Below are 22,476 nucleotides of genomic sequence, written 5' to 3'. Positions count from 1 at the left end.
GGCCCTCCATACAATTTCCAAAACCCGATGTGGCCCTCAGGCCAAAAAGTTTGCCCACCTCTGCATTAGAGTCTCTGTGAGCGTGTACAATCAATACTAAATCATAACTTACAACACTCACAAACCTGACAAAAAAGTCAACTAAAATTCCTCTCATTCGAGCCGCCATCCTCAAGTAAAAAGCTGAACAGCTAAGTTTTGCAACACATCCTGAAGGCTAACAAAACTGGGCTTCATTGGACCACAAGGAGGAGTGAATTCCAGAATCCAGCCTCCATAACTAAGAGCACCCTGCCTCTAATCCCCTCCCAGATGTCAAATCAGGAGACTCATAGCTAGACTGACCTAGATGATTTTAAATGTTGGGATGATACATAGGAAAAGAGATGTTCTCCCGAGTAGCTAGAACCATACTATGTATGGCTTTATATATAATGATATATATGATTTGCACTAGACAACAAACCCGTAGCCCAAAGTCTATAAAGCGTTACAGCTAAAGAAGAGTATGATCCTGCAAACATTTACTTATTTAACTCAATAGGACTACGATGGTTTGTAAAGCTACTCATGTAAGTAAATGTTTGTAGGGTCTTCCCCTACGTGAGCAGCCTCATTGTGTCTTACTTGTCCTCCCCTGGGGTCTTCAGAGGGTAGCTCAACATAAAGACCATTGCAGAAATTCAAACTGGAGGTGACCAAAGAACAAATAACTGGGGAAAGGCAGACATGTATGAGAAAAGGCAGCAAGACACACACATGCAGCTGTGTCTTTGCTTGTGTTTGTGAAGTACCTAGCACAGTCAAAAATACAATAATAATAATAATAATAATAGTCCAAGCCAATCCAGGTTCAAATTTGATCTCACAAGGTCACAAAGACCAAGCATTGTGATGCATGTGAATGTTTTCTGAACTAGGGTCTGGTCCTACAATCACTTGTGCAAGTAGCCTATACTCATGTGAATAATCTCATTGGTTTCAATGAGACTATGCATGAGCAAGGATTACTCACATGAGTAAGGGTTTGCAGGGTCAGGTCCTCTACATACTGGGTCCCAGTCCTGCTCTCACTGAAGTCAGTTTGACATTTACCTTTTACTTCAGTGGGAGCAGGAACAGGCCCATTGTGTGCAAGAAGAGACAGCAGTTTCGGAAGTTTTTAATAATTTTAATTCAATGCATTATATATATATGAAAACCAAGAGAATGGGTTATAGGTTAATATACAGATGTGATAATAGCCCCCCCCCCGTGCTCAAAATATAATTAACCACGGACAAAAGTCCGTTTTTAGTTCACTGTGCATTTATACGGATTTTTTTTTAACAGGGTGGCTACAAATGTTATTGGAAATAGTCAACTTCTAAGGCTTCTGTAAAAAATTTGTGGAAAAAATAAAAAAATATGTTATCAAAAGATTGTGTCTATGGGCACCTTAAAATAAAAACATTTGTCTGTATACACACACACACACACACTCTTAAATGACATTTTATATTTAAATAGTGCCTTTTAACCAAGGTTTTGCAAGAACACTACAAGTATGGATGAATGAAGACTCAGTGACATTGTGAAGAAGGTACTCATTTCTCCGTCTGTGAAATGGGGGCACAGAGAGAGATTATACGTTTTCAAATCCATCACAGAACTTGCTAAGTTGTTCCAGTGGTTAATGAACAAATGAATGTTACAAAATTGCACCTCATTTCCAGCTTACACCTCATGTCTAGCTTCAGCTTCCAGTGACTGGATCTTATTATATGTTTGTCTGTGAGAGTGAAGAGCCCTCTATTATTAAATTTCAGTTCCCCAGGCAGATACCAATGGACTGTGATCAAGTGACCCCTTAATCTTCTCTTTGTTAAAATAAACAAACTGAGTTCCTTAAGCCCAGGGCCAGCCAAAGGGTAGGTGATCAGGGCAGTCCCCATGGATGCCAAATCAGCCTCTGAGAGGGTGCCACATTGCTCAGCTGGTTATTTATGTACTTGCTTATCTATTTTATTTATGTGCTTGGCCAATCTGCAGTCCAGCCTTCTTTTTATCCTCAGCTGGTCAATGTGCATGCATGTGTATGCGTCTAACATGGCTGGCAGAACAGCAAGGGCTGGCCATGCATAAGCCTTTTGCTAGAAGGCATGCTTTCCAATTCATTAATCATTATCATAACTCTTCGCTGAACCCTCTCCAATTTATCAACATCCTTCTTGAACTATGGACACTAGTAGTAGACACAGTGCCCAGCAGTGTCCAGCACTGGTGCCAAACACAGAGTAATGTAACCTCCCTACTTCTACTCGATATTCCCCTGTTTATTCATCCAAAGATCACATTAGCCTTTCTGGCCAAAGAATTACACTGTGAGCTTATGTTCAGCTGATTACCCACCATGTCCCCCCAAGTCTTTTTCAGAGTCAAGGTCTAGTGATTAGGGCACGAGCAGGGCTGCCTCTAGACATTTGAGTGCCCTACACAGCCCCCCCGCAGGGGGGCTATGTGGGGCCCCAGGCCTCCCCCCAGGGTGTGGGAGGCAGGAGCTGTGGGGAGCCACTTTTGGGGGCCCCACAGCCCAGAGTGGCCCAGGGGATTAGCAGGGGGCTAGGAGCAGCCTGCTCCGCTTCCCTCGCCCTGGCCCCAGCCGTGTCGCTCGGGGGAGGGGCTTGGGGGAAGGGATCCCCTACTCACCAGCAGCAGCGGAGCAGCCCGGCCCCAGCCCGCTCTACTCAGCCAGCCCCCAGCCGCAGTGCTCTGCTTCCCACTGCCAGTGAGAGCCGGGGGCGGACCTTTCCCCAACCTGAGCGACATGGGTGGGGCCGGGGCAAGGGATGCGGAGCGGGCTGGGGCCGCGTCTCTCTGCTTCCCACCGCCGGTGAGTGCAGGGGGCGATCCTTTCCCCATACTCACCGGCGGCGGGAAGCAGAGCGCCGTGGCTGGGAGCTGGTGGAGTAGAGCAGGCTGGGGCTGGGTTGCTCTGCTTCCCGCCACTGCTGGTGAATGTGGGGTCCCTGGGGGAAGAGGTGGAATGGGGGCGGGGTGGGGACAGAGCAGGGAGAAAGGGTAAGAGGTATGGTGGAGAGAGATGTCCGGGGCCCCACACACCCCTAGGGACGGCTGAGGGATAGGGCTGGTCACCGGAGCTGATGCTTCCACATATGCAGCATGCAGCTGCCTAGGGAACCATGAAATTTGGGGCAAATTGGTCCCCAAATTTCATGGTCCACGCAGCTGCGTATGCTGCATATGCCGAAGGACAGCCCTGGGCCCGAGTCTAGGAATTGGTGAGACATGGATTCCCTTCACTTCCTCAGACTTCCTGTGTGACTGACCTTGGCAAGACACTTAGCCTCTCTTTGTTTTAGTTCCCCTCTGTAAAATGGAGACTAATTACTTCCCTGTCTCACAGGATGTTGTGCAGATATACATTCAAGACTGTGAAGTGCTTTGAGATCTACTGATGCAATGAGCTATATAAGAACCTGATGGTCCTGGTTCCTAGGATGGGTTCCCACATCCTGTAAATATGGCCCATATTCTTTGTTCCTAAATGTATGGCTTTACATTTGGCCATAATAAAACATATATTTTTCTGCTTGCACCCAGCTTACCAAGAAACCCAAATCAGTTGGTATCCATGACCTGTCCTCTTCAATATTTACCATTCTCCCAATCTTTGTGTCATCTGCAAACTTTATCAATAGTGATTTAATGTTTTCTCCCGGGTTATTAATAAAAATATTAAATAGAGCAGGACCAAAACCTGATCCCTGTGGAACATACCTTTTCAATGACGATTCCCCACTTACAATTACATTTTGAGACTTATCAGTTAGCCAGTCTTTAATCAATTCAATCTGATTTTCTATCATTCTAGTTTCTTAATCAAAATGTCTTGTGGTACCAAGTCAAATACCCTACAGATATCTATGTATATTACATCAATAATGTTACCTTCATCAACCAAATCTCATTAAAAAAATCAAGTCAGTTTGTCAAGATCTATTTTCTATAAACCCATGATGACTGGCACTAATTATATTTTCTTCTTTTAATTCTTTATTAATTGAGTCCCATATCAGCTATTCCATTATCTTGTCCAATAATTTGCACAATCCCTTGCATATCAGACTTCAAGAGCAAAGTAGCAGTCATACAATCAGATTATAATTATAGACTTGGCCTCTAACTAACCTTGTTAGCAGCACTAAAGAAGTCATTGGCCTCTTGTAACAAGGTTTTCCTTTCCTCCATACGATGGCACAACTCTTCTTGCAACAGATTTATTTTCTGATTTGAAAGCTTCAGATGTTCCTTTTCTGCATAGTCCTCTGAAAACAGAATCTTGAGTGCTTCTGCTTTTAATTTTTCCACAGTGGAATTCCATTCCTAGAAGGAAGAGTGCTGATTTAATTAACTCCATGTATCTAAAATGATCCAAAGGAAACTGTTGCATAGTAACATATTACAGTTATTGGCAAATACAATAATTTAATTTTATATGAGTGAAGGTTATAGCCAACTAAAACAGAATTTCTCTCCAATGATTTCTTAGCAAAATGACAGCTTTAATGAATAAGAGTCTAGTGACAAAATTGCCAGAGGACGGTCCCACAAGCAAAAGAAGACTACAGCATGCCCCCCGGGAAAATTGTTCTGGGTAAAATAAAATGCAGCCCCAACCACACAGAAATCTGACTTTCCCCCCCCCAGGTTTTGATAATGAACCCTTCTAATCACCACTCAGGGCCAGCTCAGATCACACTGGCATTGCAGGCTCTTTGGGGGCCTCATCCCGCCAAAGACAAACTGAAATATTGCCACGATGTTCGCTGTTCGTGCTTCAGTGCCATATGGTAGGGGGCATATTAACTATTTTTGCTGAGAGCTCTGTGATGAATAATCATTTGAGTCAGGATGCTGCCCCATTTATCGTGGCCTGGAAGGGACACATCACAGGTTCCTCTTCAATGGCCTCCATCAACTATTGCCCCATTCCAACTCCACAAACACACATGCCAGTTTTATTCTTCAAACATAAAACTTAGGCAAAACATCAAAACAAAGAAGCTCCTCCACCCATCATGGGTTACAGATGTCACTGCACAACCATCCTTTCAATTCCCCTGTTGCAGGGCCTGCTGCCAGAGCCCATCTGTCTCCTGCCACTACTCTACGAACTGGACCACTTGCTGAGATTTATAATCACTTTGAACCCTTCTCCAGCTCTGCCTGAGAAGTAAACAGGGCTGGCAGGCCCCAGGCCATCAAAGGGGCAGGACATTCTGTTACAAGCCCTTTTCTTCCATAGAGCTCAAAGCACTTTGCAGAGTGAAGTAAGCACTATCCCCATTTCACAGACAGGAAATCTTATTCTGAGGCACAGAGATTTTAAGTGCCTTTCCCAAAAGTGCCCAGCAAGTCCATAGCAGAGCCAGGAATAGATGTTTGTTTACAGACATCTCCATAGCACTCATTACTGTAGTATCAGAGCACTAGAACATTTTTCATTGGTGAATGCAGATGTATCAAAACTAAAACTGTTGGACCGATGCAAGTTTGTGTGTGGACACTGCCTATATGCAGAAGTTCCACTGATGTACTTACAGTGGGCTGCCAGATCTACTACAGTTTAGAACTAAACCAGCTTTCTATTTAAAGCTTGACTCTTCTAAAGTGCTATGAAATCTGTGCAGTTACTTGGATTGCCTTGAAATTTAAATCAGTTAAAAAAAAAAGTAGTTAAACCAGTGCAAACCCATATCGACATCTTACATCTATTTAAAACTGGTTATATTGGCCTACCTTGTGCTGTGAGGTTACTGATGCACAATATACACCAAGTTTAAAGCATTATAGGAATGCCCCCGCAGGGTTTAAACTGATGCAACTTTCTTATATAGACAAGTCCTTCACTTACATTTTTCTACCTATGGTAAATTCCCTCATTTCCATCTTAATCCTAACTGACATTTTTAATTTTAAAAGGGGCATTTTGGTTTTCATATTCATTGTAAATTGAAAGTAATATTTTATTTTAAAATGGAAAAAGGAAAAAAATGTCCCACCATTCTTGATTTCAATAGAACTTCCTGTTTCAGTACTACAGTTTTGTGGTTTTTTTGTTTGTTTTTGAATGAGCAATTGATAAAACAAACAAACAAACATACATACATTTATTTCATCTATTGTTATTCCTGTCAACATTTGACATTAGAAACCTATTGTGTTATTCAAAACAAAATCAATATTATTATGCTGCAAACCCTCCTGCCTTAATTAGCATCTTTCTGCTACTTTTTCTGCAAATGAATTAAATACATTTTGAAACAAGAAAAGAGAGAGTTTTTCTGTTGCAGTTCCTCCCACTACAAGAAGAAAGAAAGAAAGAAAGAAGTTTCTGTAGACTGACAAATATTTTAAAGTGAGATATGACAAAGGAAAATGGGTTTTTCAGAAAATGCCATGATGCATACACATGGCACAATAATGGCATTTGGCTCTGTTTTTTCCAAGATGTGCTAAAAATACTGGGAATTTGGCTCTCTTTCTAATGTGTATTTTATTTTTTAGTGAAATAAGTGTTAGTGAAAAGATGCTGTGTTGATAGGCTGGCAGAAATAATCCAATAATTTACAGAACAGTTATAATATAAGAAGTCTTAGCATAAGCTTCTTCACATTATCTCATTCCACTCCCTTAAACCTGTCCTTAAGGTACCATCAGTAGAGATGGGGAGATTAGCCCACGTACTTCCATTCATTCCTTGAGATCTCTTTTCTGAGGCTGTCCATTTTTGTGGCAATGGTTTTGTGATAGAAACTTGTTTAAAAAGAGATCAGCAGCTAATTTCACATAGGCCATTGAATGGTGATGAAGGTAGTAACTTTCATTCACTACAGACCTGGGCTAGATTTGGACCAGCAACTAAGTGAAAGACTTCCTTCAATTCCCTGAAATATCCAGTCACCTTCTTACTTGCTAATAGAATGTCAAGCCTACTTAAGATAGATCGGTGTTGATAAATGCAAGGTAATTCACACTGAAAGGAGTAATCTGAACTGCTCAGACACCTTACTGGATTCTAAATTAACTGGAACAACTTGGGAAACAGACCTGGGGATCATTGTGGACAGCTCAATAATGCTCAGTATGCAGCTGCAGCCAAAGAAGCAAACAAAATGTTCAGAGGCATAAAGAATAGGATGGAAAATATGAATGAAATTTTATCATGTCACTGTATGCGGTCTCTTCAGATACTATATTTTGTTCTGCTCACTCTATACCAATAAAAGCAGAGATGGCTAACAAAAATAATTAGAAAAATATGAGGGGAAAATCCAGATGAAGAGAGACTGAAAAGATTGGGACAGTTTCGTTTACAGAAGAGACCAATACGAGGGGACACAACAAGTATATGTAAAATAATCAGTGGCAGAGAGGAAGCAAATTGGGTTCTCCTATTTACACTTTCTCAAGAACAAGGTGACATTCAATGATAAATGAAATAATTTTACTTGGACAATTAGCTTGTGGCTCTCACTGCCACAAGATATTATTGAGACCAAGAGTTTAGTGGGATTCAAAAAAAGACCACACATTTATATGGATACAGAGTTACAAGAGATGGGGGGGGGGAAACATTTGTAAGAGATATGCGCTCTCATGCTTCACCAGCCTCTAATTTAGGGGATTAGGAAGAAACTCCTCTCTGGATAGGTTATCCCATTTCTACCCACTTTAGGGTTTCTTGCATCTTCCTCTGAAGCCACAGTAATGGCCTCAGAGACAGGACTGGACTTGCTTGAGCCAATATGTCAGTCCCCATGTTCTTATATAACCGAAGTCCAGACGATACCTCTATGTGGAAGAACCCATGTGGGGGACAGGAGAATTTGTAAAAAAATAAACTTGCAGTGTGTGCAACCACCTCTGCAAGTGGGGTGAGTGTGGTCTTCCCTTCCTCTACAGAAGAATCAGAAAGCTCAGCCCCAAGAAACTGTGGATCTCAGGAAATCTGCTAAAGACATGGGGTCATCTGCAGAGACCATGTATCTCTGCATAGAATCTGGGGACCAATGCCACCTAGTCATAGTACAATCCTCCACAGCCTGGAGCTGACCCACTGAAAAGTCCATATAACCAGAGATTGTATTAGTTTTACAGCAGAATGGCTGCTATTTTCTGAAGTGGGGAGGAAGACAAGGCATGTACATTACAACTGGTTGAAAATTTTCAAACAGAACATTTTGCTGTTGGAAAATGCAAGTTTGCTGACAGAAACATGTTGATTTTTGACATTTTATTTAGAACAAAATCCCCCCACCCCCACCCCCAGCATTAAATAATGTCAAAACCTTCTGTTCAGACATTTTCAAAACAGAACATTTTTATTTTTTGTTTCCAAAATTGGAATTAAATGTTTTGATCAATTCCAAATAATTCCCCCCCCCCCCCGCAGAATTGCATTTTGCAGGAAATTTTGAAATGTCTATTTTCATTTTGTTCTGGAACAGAAAAAAAATCAAACTCAGGAATGTCTCACTAAACAGAAAATCTGATTCCTGCTTTGCTGAACATACATGCACCCTCTCCCCAGGTCTCCGCAGCCCTGCAAACTTGGCCCCACAGCACGAGCTATAAGGGACAGTGTGCCCAAAGGGCTGTCCTCCCATCCATACAAGAACCCTCAGAGCACAGTTTGGTCCTAGGCTGTTAGGGTCCAGTTTGCCCTACAGGAGGACCGCACACAAGCAGCCCTGGTCCATTCTGAGCTCATTATTTTTAAAAATACCCATTCTGTACCCTAGAAAATATGGCTGTTTTCTGATTATTCATGTACCTTTTCCATTTACATGTGCCATCAGGGAATTGCTTAAAATTGCACATTCCCCCCACCCTTCCCAGAAATACTGAGAAATACCATGCAAATGGTGAAAATCTTTGGACCCTAGAATTGGACATTTTCAAGTCCCCAGAGAAAAAGAAAAGGGACTAATATCTGGGGACAAAATACAACAATCCATTCAATTTGCCTGTGATTGAAAAATCTGTTACTTGCTTTTTTTAAAAAAAGCTCTGTACAGGAAGCAATAACCTTTAGTATGTATATTTTATCAGTTAAGGGAACACTGAAATATATTCTCTAAAGCAAGACTTTTCTTTCATAAAATCCTGCCTTTGTCCCTCTAACTTCTGCTCGGCAAAAATGAGGATTTCAAGACTGACTACATTCTACTGTTCTGTATACATTTCCTTTTTTATTTAAAGGAATTGTTTTTGTTTTACAAAACAGAAGGCACAGTCCCCGTGCAGATAGAGGGCACAGACCCTTACATACATTGCACTCTAATGGGTCTACTTGTATGAATAAATGCTGCAGGATTGGCTCCATAGGGCCACTCCTGTGAGATACTCAATTCCATCAGCTCCCATCAGCTGCACTGGAATTTGCAGGTACTGGCTGCATTTCATGATGAGATCCAACATGAGCTTTCATTTATATTTCAACATATTAATATCGGAATAGATAGTGTGAATTAATTTTAGAAAAAAAACAATGAAATACATTCCTATGAAACTAGGGTCCATTAACAGGGCCTGCCCTAGTGGCATTAGTACAAGTAAAGTGACAAGAAAGTTCAGCAGCAGCTGTTTTTGCTGACTTTGTAATGGAAGAAATAGTTAGGTCTCAAAATAAAAAAAAATATTACTTTTGCAAGAACTTATATGTTCCTAATGCAACAGCATGGCCTCTGCTTATGATTAGCTCAGATATGATAAACTCTACTTACAGAGAGGTGCAATGAATGTTCTAAATTGTTTCAGTGCATTGTGATGAGTAAGTTACAGCTCCAGCTAGTGAGGCTCTGATTATAAGGAAATGACTCCACTTACAGGGAAATGACTGCACTGTACCAGGCTTCCACTATAACAACATTCATAAATTTGCCTTCATTGTAGGTTGCCCAATATTCACCTTCTAGATGATTTTTAGGCAAAAGGTTGGTTTATTTGAAGAACCACATTAAATGTGTGCCTCTTTTACACCTAAAACGGTTTATACTTAAACCTTTCCAATCAACCTGAAAATGGCAATTTATTGCAATAATTAAATATTTTAAAAGAATTCCATGGATATTACATCCCTGGATACTTTCTAAAGACATTAAATGTAGCTAGATCCATTTGATATTCGTCTATACGATTTTGTGATGACCAGGTGCCAGCTCATGCCAAGGCCCCCATCTCTCAGTTGAACACTGACAAATACATGGCTGGAATCAGTCTAGCTCATCTCTGTGTTAGTATTGTTAAAATATGTATTAGAATTATAAGAATGTGTTTAGTGCTTAGACGTCACTAAATCGCTGTGAGTTGCTGCATGCATTAATCTCACTTATAACAACATATGTATCCCATATTGTAAGGTAATATTTGAGCAGTTGTATTGTGAGCCTCTGTGAGTGTGTAAATCACCAGACAGAAGAGAGACATTATTTAATATGAAGGGAGGATCTTCAATAGAAGAACATAAGAACAGCCATACTGGGTCAGACCAATGGTCCATTTAGCTCCGTATCCTGTCTTCTGACAGTGGCCAATGCCAGGTTCTCCAGAGGGAATGAACAGAACAGGTAATCATCAAGTGATCCATGTGTTATGCCTGTCCCAAAAGGAAAGGTCCACTGATACTAGATAGACTACAACTGACCTGGGGTAACTGCCTGGTCATTTGGGACTTGGAGTAACCTGAAGACTGCTGTGATTCTTGGTGTAAGGGATCATCTATCACAAAGACTCACTCACCTGGGTGGTGAGATAGATCAGAGTACTCAAGGGGACTGTCTGTGACTCCATGTTAAGGCTGTTATAGTACCTGAGGAGTTCACACTTGATATTTGGTTGGTGAAATACAACTCACAATCCATTTGGGGTTTGTACCCTGGTTCCTACCAGTCTGCCCTGAGGTTGATACTTATGGTTTTGAGTCACTATAGGCAGCATTACAGATCTCTATAAAAAATTCACTCTGTTTTCTTTACAGTCCCTACAGTGAGTTTCTGAAGCATTTATATACTATTTTTAGTATACAATTCTATCATTTTCTTTTTTATAAGGAAAGGTTTATCAAGGGCATGGAAACTCAGTGGAGAAAATCCTTGTCAGTTCCGGCTGTTCTTCAGCCTTCTAAGCGTTAATGCTATAACGGTCTGTCACTTGGCAATAAAATATTTCTGTTACTTGTCTCCACCAGAAAGAACACAAAGCCTGATATTATCTTGACTTTTCAGTTTGACAGAGATATGCGAATATCTCTGACCCATTAAAGACACATGGCACTGTATATACCTGTGCTCAGTGTGTCTCCACAGGTCATGCCATTATTCTCATTTTTCCTCTCACAGTAGTAGCCTTTTAAACTGTAGCTTTCACTCTTCCATTTGGAAAGGAAATTGCGCTCCTTCTGGATCCCTTGATTGATTTTGTTCTTTTAAGAGGATTAGAGCTGATAGACAAGAAAGTGAAATTATTTTCTTATTTTTAAAATAAAAGCCTCAAACTTTTTCTTCACAAAATGCTGTGGGTTTTCAAAAACTTCTCACGTAATTGCCTGAAGTAAGTAGATACACCTACTGTTTCAGCTGAAGGAAAACATAAAAATCCCTGTTATTCCTAAGGCCATGTCTACCCATAGAGCGCTGCAGCTGTACCAATCAGGGGTGGCTCTAGAAAGTAGGCTGCCCCAGCAGCGTGGAGCGCTGCGCCGCTTCTTCGTCCCGCGGGCGGTCCCCTCTTCTCCGGCTCGGGAGCTCCTGCCGGCATGCCTGCGGCAGGTCCACCGGAGCGGACCGAGCTCAACCGAGCCGCGAAGAAGGGACCCGCCACAGTCATGCCTGCGGCAGGTCCGCTGAGCTCAACCGAGCCAAATGCCGCCCCAAGCGCCTGCTTGGCGCGCTGGGGTCTAGAGCCGCCCCTGGTACCAATGCAGCTGCGCCACTGCCGTGTGTCTGGCAAAGACGCTCTATGCCGGGGTGGGCAAACTACGGCCTGCAGGCTGCATCTGGCCCCTCAGACCTTTTAACCAGCCCCCCAGGAGTGGGGTCGGTGGCTTGCCCCACTCTGGCGATCCGGCCGGGGAGCAGGGTCAGGGGCTTGCCCTGCTGCGGTGCTCCTGCCGGGGAGCGGGGCTGGGGGCTTGCCCCGCTCTGCCCACCTGATGCTCCCACAGGTTCAGGTGGGACCTGCGTGAGAGCACATGTTACTGTGGCTGCACAACCCAAATACCAAATGTGCCTCACACGCCATCAGAGCTTGGAACGTGCAAGTCCACATGCCTGCTACTTGTTCTCTTAGGTGACTCTGATGTTTTACTAGTGTTAATTTTCCATTGTTGAGGATAAAACAAAGAGTAGTTGGCCAGGAAGTGCCAGTTGCATTGTTCACATTAATCAAAGAGGGCGTGGAAAGGAGGTAAGTTTGGTTTAATTATTGTAATACTTGGTTATGATGGTATATTTATAATAGTAAGTAAGGTTTAATGTTTATTTCCACTAAAATGTATCTTTATTAAAGTTTATTTGAATATCTCTGAATTATTAATTTCATGAGCATTCATGGCCCGCCATACAATTTCCATACCCAGATGTGGCCCTCAGGCCAAAAAGTTTGCCCACCCCTGCTCTACGCCAATGGGAGAGAATTCTCCTGTCAGCATAATAAACCCACCTCTGTGAATGGCAGAAGCTATGTCGGCTGGAGAAGCTCTCGCACCAACATAGTGCTGTGCACACTGTGCTTGTATCGGTAATTTATGTCACTCAAGGGGGGTGGTTTATTCACACCCCTGAATGACAAATTTTGCTAACTTAAGCTGTAGTGTACTACTGCAGGGCAAATGAGCTGTTTTGTTTTAAACCTTGGCTTCTTACAACCCTAAAACCCCAAACAAACATGGATCCTGGAACAATCTGACATGAGAATAAGAAATCTTTGCAAAAAATGAATGAGACATAGGTTTGTGACATTACAGGTAATAATTAAAGTTGAAACTAATTAAATATGTATTTGTCAGGCTATGTGGTGAAGTAATCACTTCTACAGTACCCTGTAGTACACATAAGGCCAACATTTCAAATTAATGAGTGCCTTTCTAAAGCCCAGTTTGTGCCTGTAAAATTTCTTCCTGTAACTTTGCATCTGTAATTAAATTCTAGGCACCAACCTAAATAACTGAATCTGCCACTGCCAGGTTACAGGTGCAAGTCAGACAGGGGCACAGATACTTTTAATGGTGCCCACAACAGACTTTCGGGATGAAAAGGTTCATGCCCAGATTACCCGGGTGCAAACTGCATCTGTGTAAGGGAGGCTGAAACTCAGCCTGGCTGAAAGTTTAGGCCATAACGTTCAAGAGGTCATATTTCCTTCTAAGCCTCCAACTCCAGGGACTATTCCTCAGCTGGAATCAATTACACCCACTTTCTTTTTTGTAGTTACTGGTTCTTTTAATTTATCCCCTGCCCTTTCCTTTCATAAGCATTTGTTCCTTCTAATAACCGTTTGGTCCTTGATATCTGTTCAGTATAATGTCAATGTTCTAGAAGCCATAGGGCTGTGTATCATTTAGTCACCCAAATCACTAGGCAGAAGCACTGGACCAGCAACTAAAGGTCAAGACCAGACTTTGTCCCAAGGAGCTCAACAAATGCAGCACCTGTGGCAGACCTCCCGCGGGCATGACTGCAGAGGAGGTCCAGCAGAGCCGCGGGACGAGCGCCCCGCGTCATCATGCCCGCGCAGGTCCAGTGGTCCTGGGGCTCCGCGGTCCAGGCTCCGCCCCCCGCTGCAGGGGGCCCTAGATTTTTTTCCCTAGGCACCAGCTTGTTTTGCTGGTGCCTAGAGCTGCCCCTGACCTGTGGGTCCTGTTGAGATAACTGACCTGACAAACTTACCCTAACTGTGAGCTCAACTGTAAAAAGTGAGTGAAAGTTTATGAAAGGTCAGAATAACCCATAACAACAAAGATTGATGGGACAAAAGTGAGTCAGAAAGATTAAATTAGTCCAAACAAAAAGGCCAACCTATATAATTCAAGGACTGTGTTAAGATCATGCTTGGTAAACAAGACACCATGAGACCAAAAGTCAGTGAACCAAAACTGATACATCAGAAACTAGGCGTAATTGGTGGGCAAAATAATCAGGGGATTAGCTATTCCACCCATTACTCCCTTTTGGAGTCCTTAAAGAGAGAGAGTTTTGGGGGAAAATTGGCTACTGGCACAAGAGTCACCATAATGGCTGCTACCCACACTGTCTCCTGGGACCATGGGCCTTCATCTTCCTGATCCTGAGAGATGTCCTGACCAGACTGGGCTAGAGAGAGGGATCCAGATGACATCACCACCTCTATGAGCTTTGGCTGAATTCCAAACACAACCAGGATGTTAGATTTCTCTCTCTTTCCTCCCGCTTTCCCTCACCGTATGTGGCCTTTTCCTTCCCCACCTTATTTCTGCTGTTTCCCATCCCTCTCCTTTTGTCTAATAAGAGTCTGGTTTAGCCAGAAAAAATTGTGTATTTTTTTCTTATAAACCTGTCACTAGAAAGAGGCAACAAAATCCAATGCCCTAAAGAAGCTCAGTGCTGATACTAGTGTTACAGCTGTCAGGGCTTGTCTACACTTACTGGGAATCAATGAGCAGCGATTGATGCATTGGCGGTCAATTTAGCGGGTCTAGTGAAGAACCACTAAATCGACCACAGATCGCTTTCCTGTCGACTCCTGTATTCCACCATATCGAGAAGAGCAGGAGGAGTCGATGGGAGAGTGTCTTTTGTCGACATTGTGTAGTGTGGACCCCACAGTAAGGAGATCTAAGCTAGTCGCTATTCACGTAACTCAAATTGTGTAGCTTAGATCAAATTTCCCCTGTAGTGTAGACAAGGCCTCAGAGTGGCTGATAAGACCATATGCTATGTCTGTTTTTCCAGCAGAGAGGTTGCAAGTGAGAGCCAGAGTCCAAAGCTTCATTTTCTCTCTTTGCTGATGCCGGCTTTCAATTGGTTAGAACATTACAGAATCAGACACATAAAACAAGCTGTTCATTAAAAGAAAGCAGAAGAATTTTGAAAAAATTAATATAGTTGTTTTACTATTTGGAGACTTAGACAACAACTGCTTTGAGATTTTTCAGCTTCAGATATCATCTTTTTGTTTAAATCCGATGATATGCAGCAGTGGCTTCATCTTATATAGTATTTTATAGCTTTCTTGGTTCATCTAGTAATCATCCCAGACAATGTGAGCTTGATTTACTAAAGCAATACTTTCTGTGGGTGTTTTTCAATTTCATTACATATCACTGGTAAAGCAGTCATGATATATAATGAATGTTCAGTTCAAGCAACAGACAGGTCAGAGACTAGGAAAAGAATGGCATGTAGCAATAATTTTATCAGTTTGAAAACAACCCAGGTAACTCCAAAATACAAGGTGCTCAGCAAAGACCTGAATGTGGGGTAGGCACATTTTTTACATCGTTTCTAAGCATGTGATCCCAGCTGGAATTTACAACAATACGGGGTTCAATTCTGCCATTCAAAAAAGCAAACTAATCTCTGTTTGAGCATCTTGTAGCAGGCTGTGCTGCAAAATAATGCTCCTCGGGGACACTGCCATCCTCTCAAAAAGCGCATTAGCTGGATACTTGTAGCACTTGAAAGTGTTGATATACATTAATAGTATCTCAATGTGAATGTAGACTTAGTTCTTTTAGAGAAAAATGTTTGTTCTATAGAAAGCAGTGTGAAATGCTAGTGTTCTGTTTTTCCACTACTCTGTTTCTTGGCTCAATGCTATTCAATAGCTATATCAATGATTTGGAAGGAAATACAAAAAAATTGTTTGATAAAGTTCACAGATGATACAAAAATTAGTGGAATGGTAAATGATGACAGGTCAATTAGAGACTCATCTGGATCCCTACGCAAGCTGGACTCATTTGAATAACATGCATTTCAATACAGCCAAGTCCAAGTTCATATAGCTAGGAACAAAGAATGTAGATCACATTTAGAAGATGGAGGACGGCATCCAGTGAAGCAGTGACTCTGGACATAATGGATATTATTTACGTGTATAGCACTGGTGAGACCATTAATGGAATAATGTGTCCAGTCCATTCACACTTCAAAAAGGATGTTGAAAAATTGGAAAGGGTTCCAAAAAGAGAGGCAAGAATTATTTGAGATAGGGAAAAGCTGCCTTAAAGCGAATGAGTTTCCTAAGTCTATCTAGCTTATCAGACATCGGGGTAAAAGGGATCTTGATCAAGTACACACACTGGGAGATTTCTGACAGTAGAGGGCTCGTCAGTCTAGCAGACAAAGGCATTAACAAGATCTAATGGGCTGAAAGACGGAGCTGATCAAACTCAGACAATAAATAGGGCACAAAAATGTAAGGGCAACGCTGATGGTAATTAGCCATTATAACAACTCACCACGGATATGATGGACTCTCCATTGCTTGAAGTTTTAACATCAAGATTGGATATCTTTTTGAGAAATAAACTGTAGCTCAACCATAAGATAAGGGATTGATGCAGGAATTACTTGGTGAAATTCTTTAGTCTAGTCAGCAGACTAGAGGATCAGAACGATCCTTTCTGGTCTAAAAATCTATGAATATATGTAATTTTGCTTCTAGCTCAGTTCCGGGAAGTAGGACACGTTTTTCTGCAGAGATTTGAGCTTCCTGTAACACTTTCATAGTGAGGTTTTATAAACATACATATTTTAAATTGGTAAAAGTACTAATAAAGGATACTTGATTAGGCAATACTCTGAATCTGCAAGTGTAACAGCTGGCAAACCAGGCAGGAGAGACTGAACTGTAATGATGATCGAACCTAGCACAGCATTTGCTGTAAACTATATCAGAAATGATGATCAGACGTACATCTGGAGCTGCTACAATGTAATGACAACCAAAACACGATTTAGCATGAAGAAAGCTTTCTCCAGTAACAAACAATCAGAACAGGATAGCATGTACAGTGCAGAAATTTAAAATGCAGTGATCTCATCCAGGGAGAGCATCAGATTTTGGAGGCTGTCCTAAGAGCTGCAAAATATTGCAGATTCAAAATCCTGCAATTCAAGGTTGAGGCCATAGCTCTTCAGGGACATTTAAATAAGGGGTTAAAAGGTGGTAAAAAGGCTCATATTTAGGGTGATAATATTTCCCAAAGGGAAAATGGGACACTTTGTGGGGCTGGCCCCAGCTGCTCGCCCGAGGCGCCCCTCCCCAACTGTTACTGGTCACTTGAACTGTGCCAGCTCCCCATTTGAGGCTGTTTCTGGTTGCTGGAACCCTGCCTGCCCCCTCCTTCAGCCCAGCCTCCCCCCCTGCACGGGGCTGGCATCTCTGCTCGCCCCCAGGCACGTTCCTCTGCACCACACCCCACTTTTTTGACAAAAGTGGGCATTTGTTCCATTTGCTCCTGCCAACTTGATCAGTTGGCTGGGACAGGGCTTAAGAAAGGGACTGTCCTGGCCAGAACGGGCTGCATGGACACCTATACATATTCATATATATGTGGGAAAGAGAGATGAAAGGGGAGGGCAGGAGCACATTTCTGATGCTTTCCTGACTCTGTGTGTGTGTGTGTGTGTGTCTGTGTGTGTGTGTGTGTGTGTGTGTGTGTGTGTGTAAATTGTTTTTGAGAAGTCCATCAGAGCTGGCCTTCATCAAACTGAGTTATGGTGTGACTAGTGGATCCCGAGATACAGAAATGAGCCTGCTACATCGTTAAAGGGACATCACTGCCGTTTGGAGATAAGAGATGATAACCTTATGTCAGATGGAAGGTTTCACAAAAGACTAGGGACTGGGGACTTACAGATACAAGGACATGTTCCACTATGGAGTCACCAACAGGGAGACGCTGTAGAAGAAATTGTGCTGATATTACTTAGCCTGAACTGGGAGCACCTCCGAACTTGGTATCAGCTTATGTTTTGGTGTGCTTCTGCCATCAAGGCAAAACATCAGTGTGTCTGGTGATGGCATTTACTAAAAGCTTCTACCATTCTAACAAATTTTACAGAAACACTCATTTGAATACTCAAGCTGGAAATAAAATGTAGCAGAGTGTCAAATTTCTCTTTCCCACCGCTTGTAATATCATCAGTTTAGTACAATGAAAAGGTAACAGATACACAGACCTGTAGCTCATCTTTCTGCAATACATTTGCTGTGTGCAGCTTAAGCTAGCTTGTGTGTCCACATTTCACATCAGAAGCATGGCATATATTCCACAAGATCTACTCAGTGCATTTGATTTCCCCGAGCTAGAACATGCTGCTAAGAACAACAACAGAAGGATAAAAGTAAGCTGCCCTAAGTTATGACTCTGTACGGAAAGCTTCCAATGCTAATCAACACTCTAAAACAACATTAAATGATGATTGGGATACTGTGGGATGATTCAAACAACCTGATTAGCTAATATATAGGGGAAGAGCTATTTAGATAAGCAATAAATAAATAAAATTATTTTATTGTGATAGTTCCTTGAGGTGCCAGCCATGGATCAGGGTCCACTGCTGTACAGACTGAAAATGCATATTTTATTATTTTTTAAAACATGGGTTGTGACATTTCTTCAACTGATATAGTAAACTGCAACAACAACTTCAGTGCAGTGAATTTCCTGGGGATTAATGACTAGCTGGATTCAGTGAGCCTTGATGGCACTCCAGACCATCAACTTCTACCAGCAGGTCATAATATTCCTTTGGAAATGCCTTGTGACTTAATCATTATTGTTTAACCCCATCACTGCTAGTATTCACAGCAGTGTGCATCCTGCAGCAGAATGTGGTGATATGCTGTTAAGAATGAATGTTTTCTAGACAAAAAACCTGTGACTTCAAATAAGATGTCTGAGATGCTTGAGATGGCATTAGAAGTGCATTTTCCCCCGCTTACCTGGTAGCACTGAAGCATTTAACTATAAATTATGGAAACAAATTGATGGTCTATTAATCTTAAAGCTTAGAGAAGATATAACTCCAGCCATTCAGAAACCTGGTCAGTCTGGTAAGTTCAGTCACCTTTCAAAAACTTACATTTTTATATGAACAAAGTTTTTTAGCACAAAACAGGCCTGCTCTGTGAGTCGCCTGCTCTGTGAGCAGGCCTGTTTTGTGCTAAAAACCTTTGTTCATATAAAAATGTAAGTTCTGAACACATGTAAAGTCCAAAATGTAAGTTCTGAACACATCCAGTCCAAAATGGCACACCAAGCAATTTTCACTGTATTGTACCAGCACTTTAGAGATCTATTATATTTACATCAAAATTAAGTAACTGCAAGAGAGTTCTAATATTTATGCTCTCTGGTTTGTAAATATATTTCTTTTTCATATCAACATAATCTTTAACCCACCCTCATCATTTATGCAGCAGAGGAATAAAATTGTCCCATTATGTTATTTCAGACATACTGCTAAAAATTCCTGTTGAAACCTACATTATACCCACTTTCTTGCCACATGATCTGCAGATTTCAGTGACAAAGCATTACAGTAATAGTGACTGGACACCTATTTTTACCATTATCAAAACTCTCCCAAATTGTTTAACTACTTCCCTTAAGTCCTTGCAATGTTGTTTTTATTTCTAAACGACATATCTAGTTATTTGGACACTATATTGAAAGGTGGTAGTTAAACAAAATGTACAATTACTTTGTCATTGCTTTATATTATCATGAATATAGGAAAAGCTAGGGTGAGAAAAATGTGTGTGTAATACTAGTTATATTTAAAATAAAACTTTTCTTTCTCATATACACAAACATATAGACTGTACACATCTTGTGTGTGTGTTTTATATATATATATATATATAAAATGTATGTTAGTTTTTTCCTTTAATATTTTCATATTTCTTACCTTAGCCTTGAATTCCATTTCCATGTGCTCATGAAGTAGCTCTTCATTTTCCGTTAAAGATGAGCCTAGATTTTGCTTATGTAGATAATCACTCATATTTTTCCTGTACCAAGATGTTACCTAGATAAAAAAACAAAAATTAGATTTTTGAGTTGAGAAGAGTTTCAAAAGCTGAGAAATAATTGTCCAACCTTTCAGGTGTATTAAGTGAACCAACTTAGTCTACAAATTAATCCCCAATTTTAGATACATAGCACTGTGTCTTCATGTTTTAATTCAAAATTTCATATACCTATATGAAATAGATCATGTGTCAAAGTGCCCATATATGGGAATATATGTAACAAAACAAGACTTGTTTTTCATAAAGTATGTCAAATGATTTATCAATCAGTACGGTGGGTGATACTGAAGGAAAAGAAAAATCAGGAAGCAGTAACGTGGAAGAAGACATACATAGTTTAAAATGGTAAAGAAATCATACATTTTTCCTAGGAAAAATGCTCATTCATGTACAGTAGGTGACTATAAATCTGAGCATATTTACAATGATGCATAAAAAGCAATGACTAGATGACCTGATAGGTCTTTTCTAACTATAACTTCAATAATTCAATGAAGCTACTGTAATCTTTTGTATTCCAAAAAACAATTACAGCTTGCTAGATTGACTGTAACAAGAATATTCAGCAAACAAATGCAGTAGTTAATGTATCTCATAAATTGCCCAGAATGACTTGCATCTACTTCTACTTGATGCACAGTAGGTACCTTATACATTCCTTGTAAACAACACATGGCAAAGATCCCTGAGTGAAGCTTTGCATTTTAAAATAGTATTGGGAATCAGTTAGTACCTATGAGACCTGCTCCAATCTTTTCCAAGTCTTGCAAAGCCACTACCATATTCTATATATCACATTTAAAACTCCTTTGTACAGTAGGAAGAATATAGACTTGAAAGCATGTCTCTAAGAGTTTCCTGAGATCTGCTTCTGTGGAGGCCTTTTTTAAATTTTATTTTATTCTATATTCTTCTAAAAACCAAACTAACCTTTATAACAAAAAAATGCTTTCAACACATCTGAAATAATACAGTAGGCAAATTACCTAAGGAGTTCCACGGAGCTACGAAAGTAAACAGATTATTAATGTAATTAAATTTTAATTTGATGGCAGAATCTCAAAACTACTTTCTAAAGCACTTCCAAGTTATTTATTTATTTATTGACACACAGGAGACCTCGTTTTTTTGCACAGTATCCTGCTGATACATGTTACAAACAAAAACATATGGGAGTTTTGTATGTGCCCTGCTTAAAAAAAACATACAATTCAAAAAATAATTCTTTTTTAATTATTTGAACAAAAACCAAGGTAGTGTGAAGTGAGACGTGAGTGACCAGATGTCCCAATTTTATAGGGACAGTCCCGATTTTTGAGTCTTTTTCTTATATAGGTTCCTATTACCTCCCACCCCCGTCCTGATTTTTCACATTTGCTGTCTGGTCATCCTAAGTGAGAACTATTGTCACAAAAGCCATTCACATTTGGTAATGCACATGATATTTTCATTTTCAAGGGACGATGAGCTCTCACAAGCACTCATTCTCAGTGGAAGGTTTGTGGTAGAGGTGGACCCAAGTCACAAAGCTCAGATTGACACTTTGATCAGCATTAGAGGCATTTGGACCAGGCCCATCTCTGGAATACAGAATGACACTGGTTATTTTGTGCCTCAAAAATGGGGCTAGAGCTGTACAAGTCACCCTTTGATGAAGACAGACCTATAAGGAGGAAAGTTGATTATGTAGAATGAAGGGATGAGTGGAAGCCCAATGGAGTCTTGGAGTAATGTTTACATACCTGACTGAATCAAATCAAATTTAAAAGGTAGGAATCAGACCAAAATTCTGAACCGTGAAGCCTTTCCTTTCCTCTTTCCTCATCCTCTTAAACATACACTTAGCAATGCAAAATTATGAAAACATTTATGCTGGAAGAAGACATACAAAACATGTACTTTGCGTCTATCAAAATAAAATTGAATGTGTATGCTACAGGGGAAAGAAGAATTTACCTGTAAATTGAGGCAATTTTCTTTTCTATGGAAAACACTGGCTGTTTGCCAAAACAAACTCATGCGTCTATAGACTTGAGCAGAGGAGTAATAAAATCTTTAACTCTGTTACTGTCAGAAGCTCACCCCTTAGCCACTTGGCAATGTCTATTTTAATTATCAAGAGTGTAAGCAGTTCGGGTTTAAGTACTGCAGATGTCAATGAGTGATATTAGCAGTGTAAGATTATGCAAGAGCTATCTTTGGTGTTTTTTAAGACAGAAGCCCACAGAATTCTATTTTTTCAGAAATTTCTTTTTGGTAGGCTTTTATTTTTTGGGCACAAGCTACAGGGAATGTTGATTGCCTGATAAACAAAACTACTAATTTTTTAAAACCCTGAGTGCATGACAGCCTTACAGCATGCTATTGACCACAATATTTGCTATAAAT

At 40.8% G+C, this 22,476-nt stretch overlaps 1 protein-coding gene across 5 annotated transcripts in view; it reads right to left on the bottom strand.

The window, feature by feature from the left end:
* CCDC141 (coiled-coil domain containing 141) overlaps window positions 1-22,476 on the bottom strand; it is a 155,463-nt gene that overhangs the window by 86,218 nt on the left and 46,769 nt on the right. For all 5 annotated transcript variants that reach the window (XM_039494686.1, XM_039494689.1, XM_039494688.1 and 2 more), the window contains exons 6-7: window positions 19,965-20,084; window positions 4,192-4,386 (exon numbers count right to left, since the gene is read on the bottom strand). In XM_039494686.1, the coding sequence (XP_039350620.1) occupies window positions 4,192-4,386; window positions 19,965-20,084 (315 nt within the window). The remainder of the gene's footprint in view (window positions 1-4,191; window positions 4,387-19,964; window positions 20,085-22,476) is intronic.

This window comes from Mauremys reevesii, linkage group 11 (genome assembly GCF_016161935.1).
Source record: "Mauremys reevesii isolate NIE-2019 linkage group 11, ASM1616193v1, whole genome shotgun sequence".
Classification (NCBI taxonomy): domain Eukaryota; kingdom Metazoa; phylum Chordata; order Testudines; family Geoemydidae; genus Mauremys; species Mauremys reevesii.
This window is presented reverse-complemented; position numbering and strand designations above follow the sequence as displayed.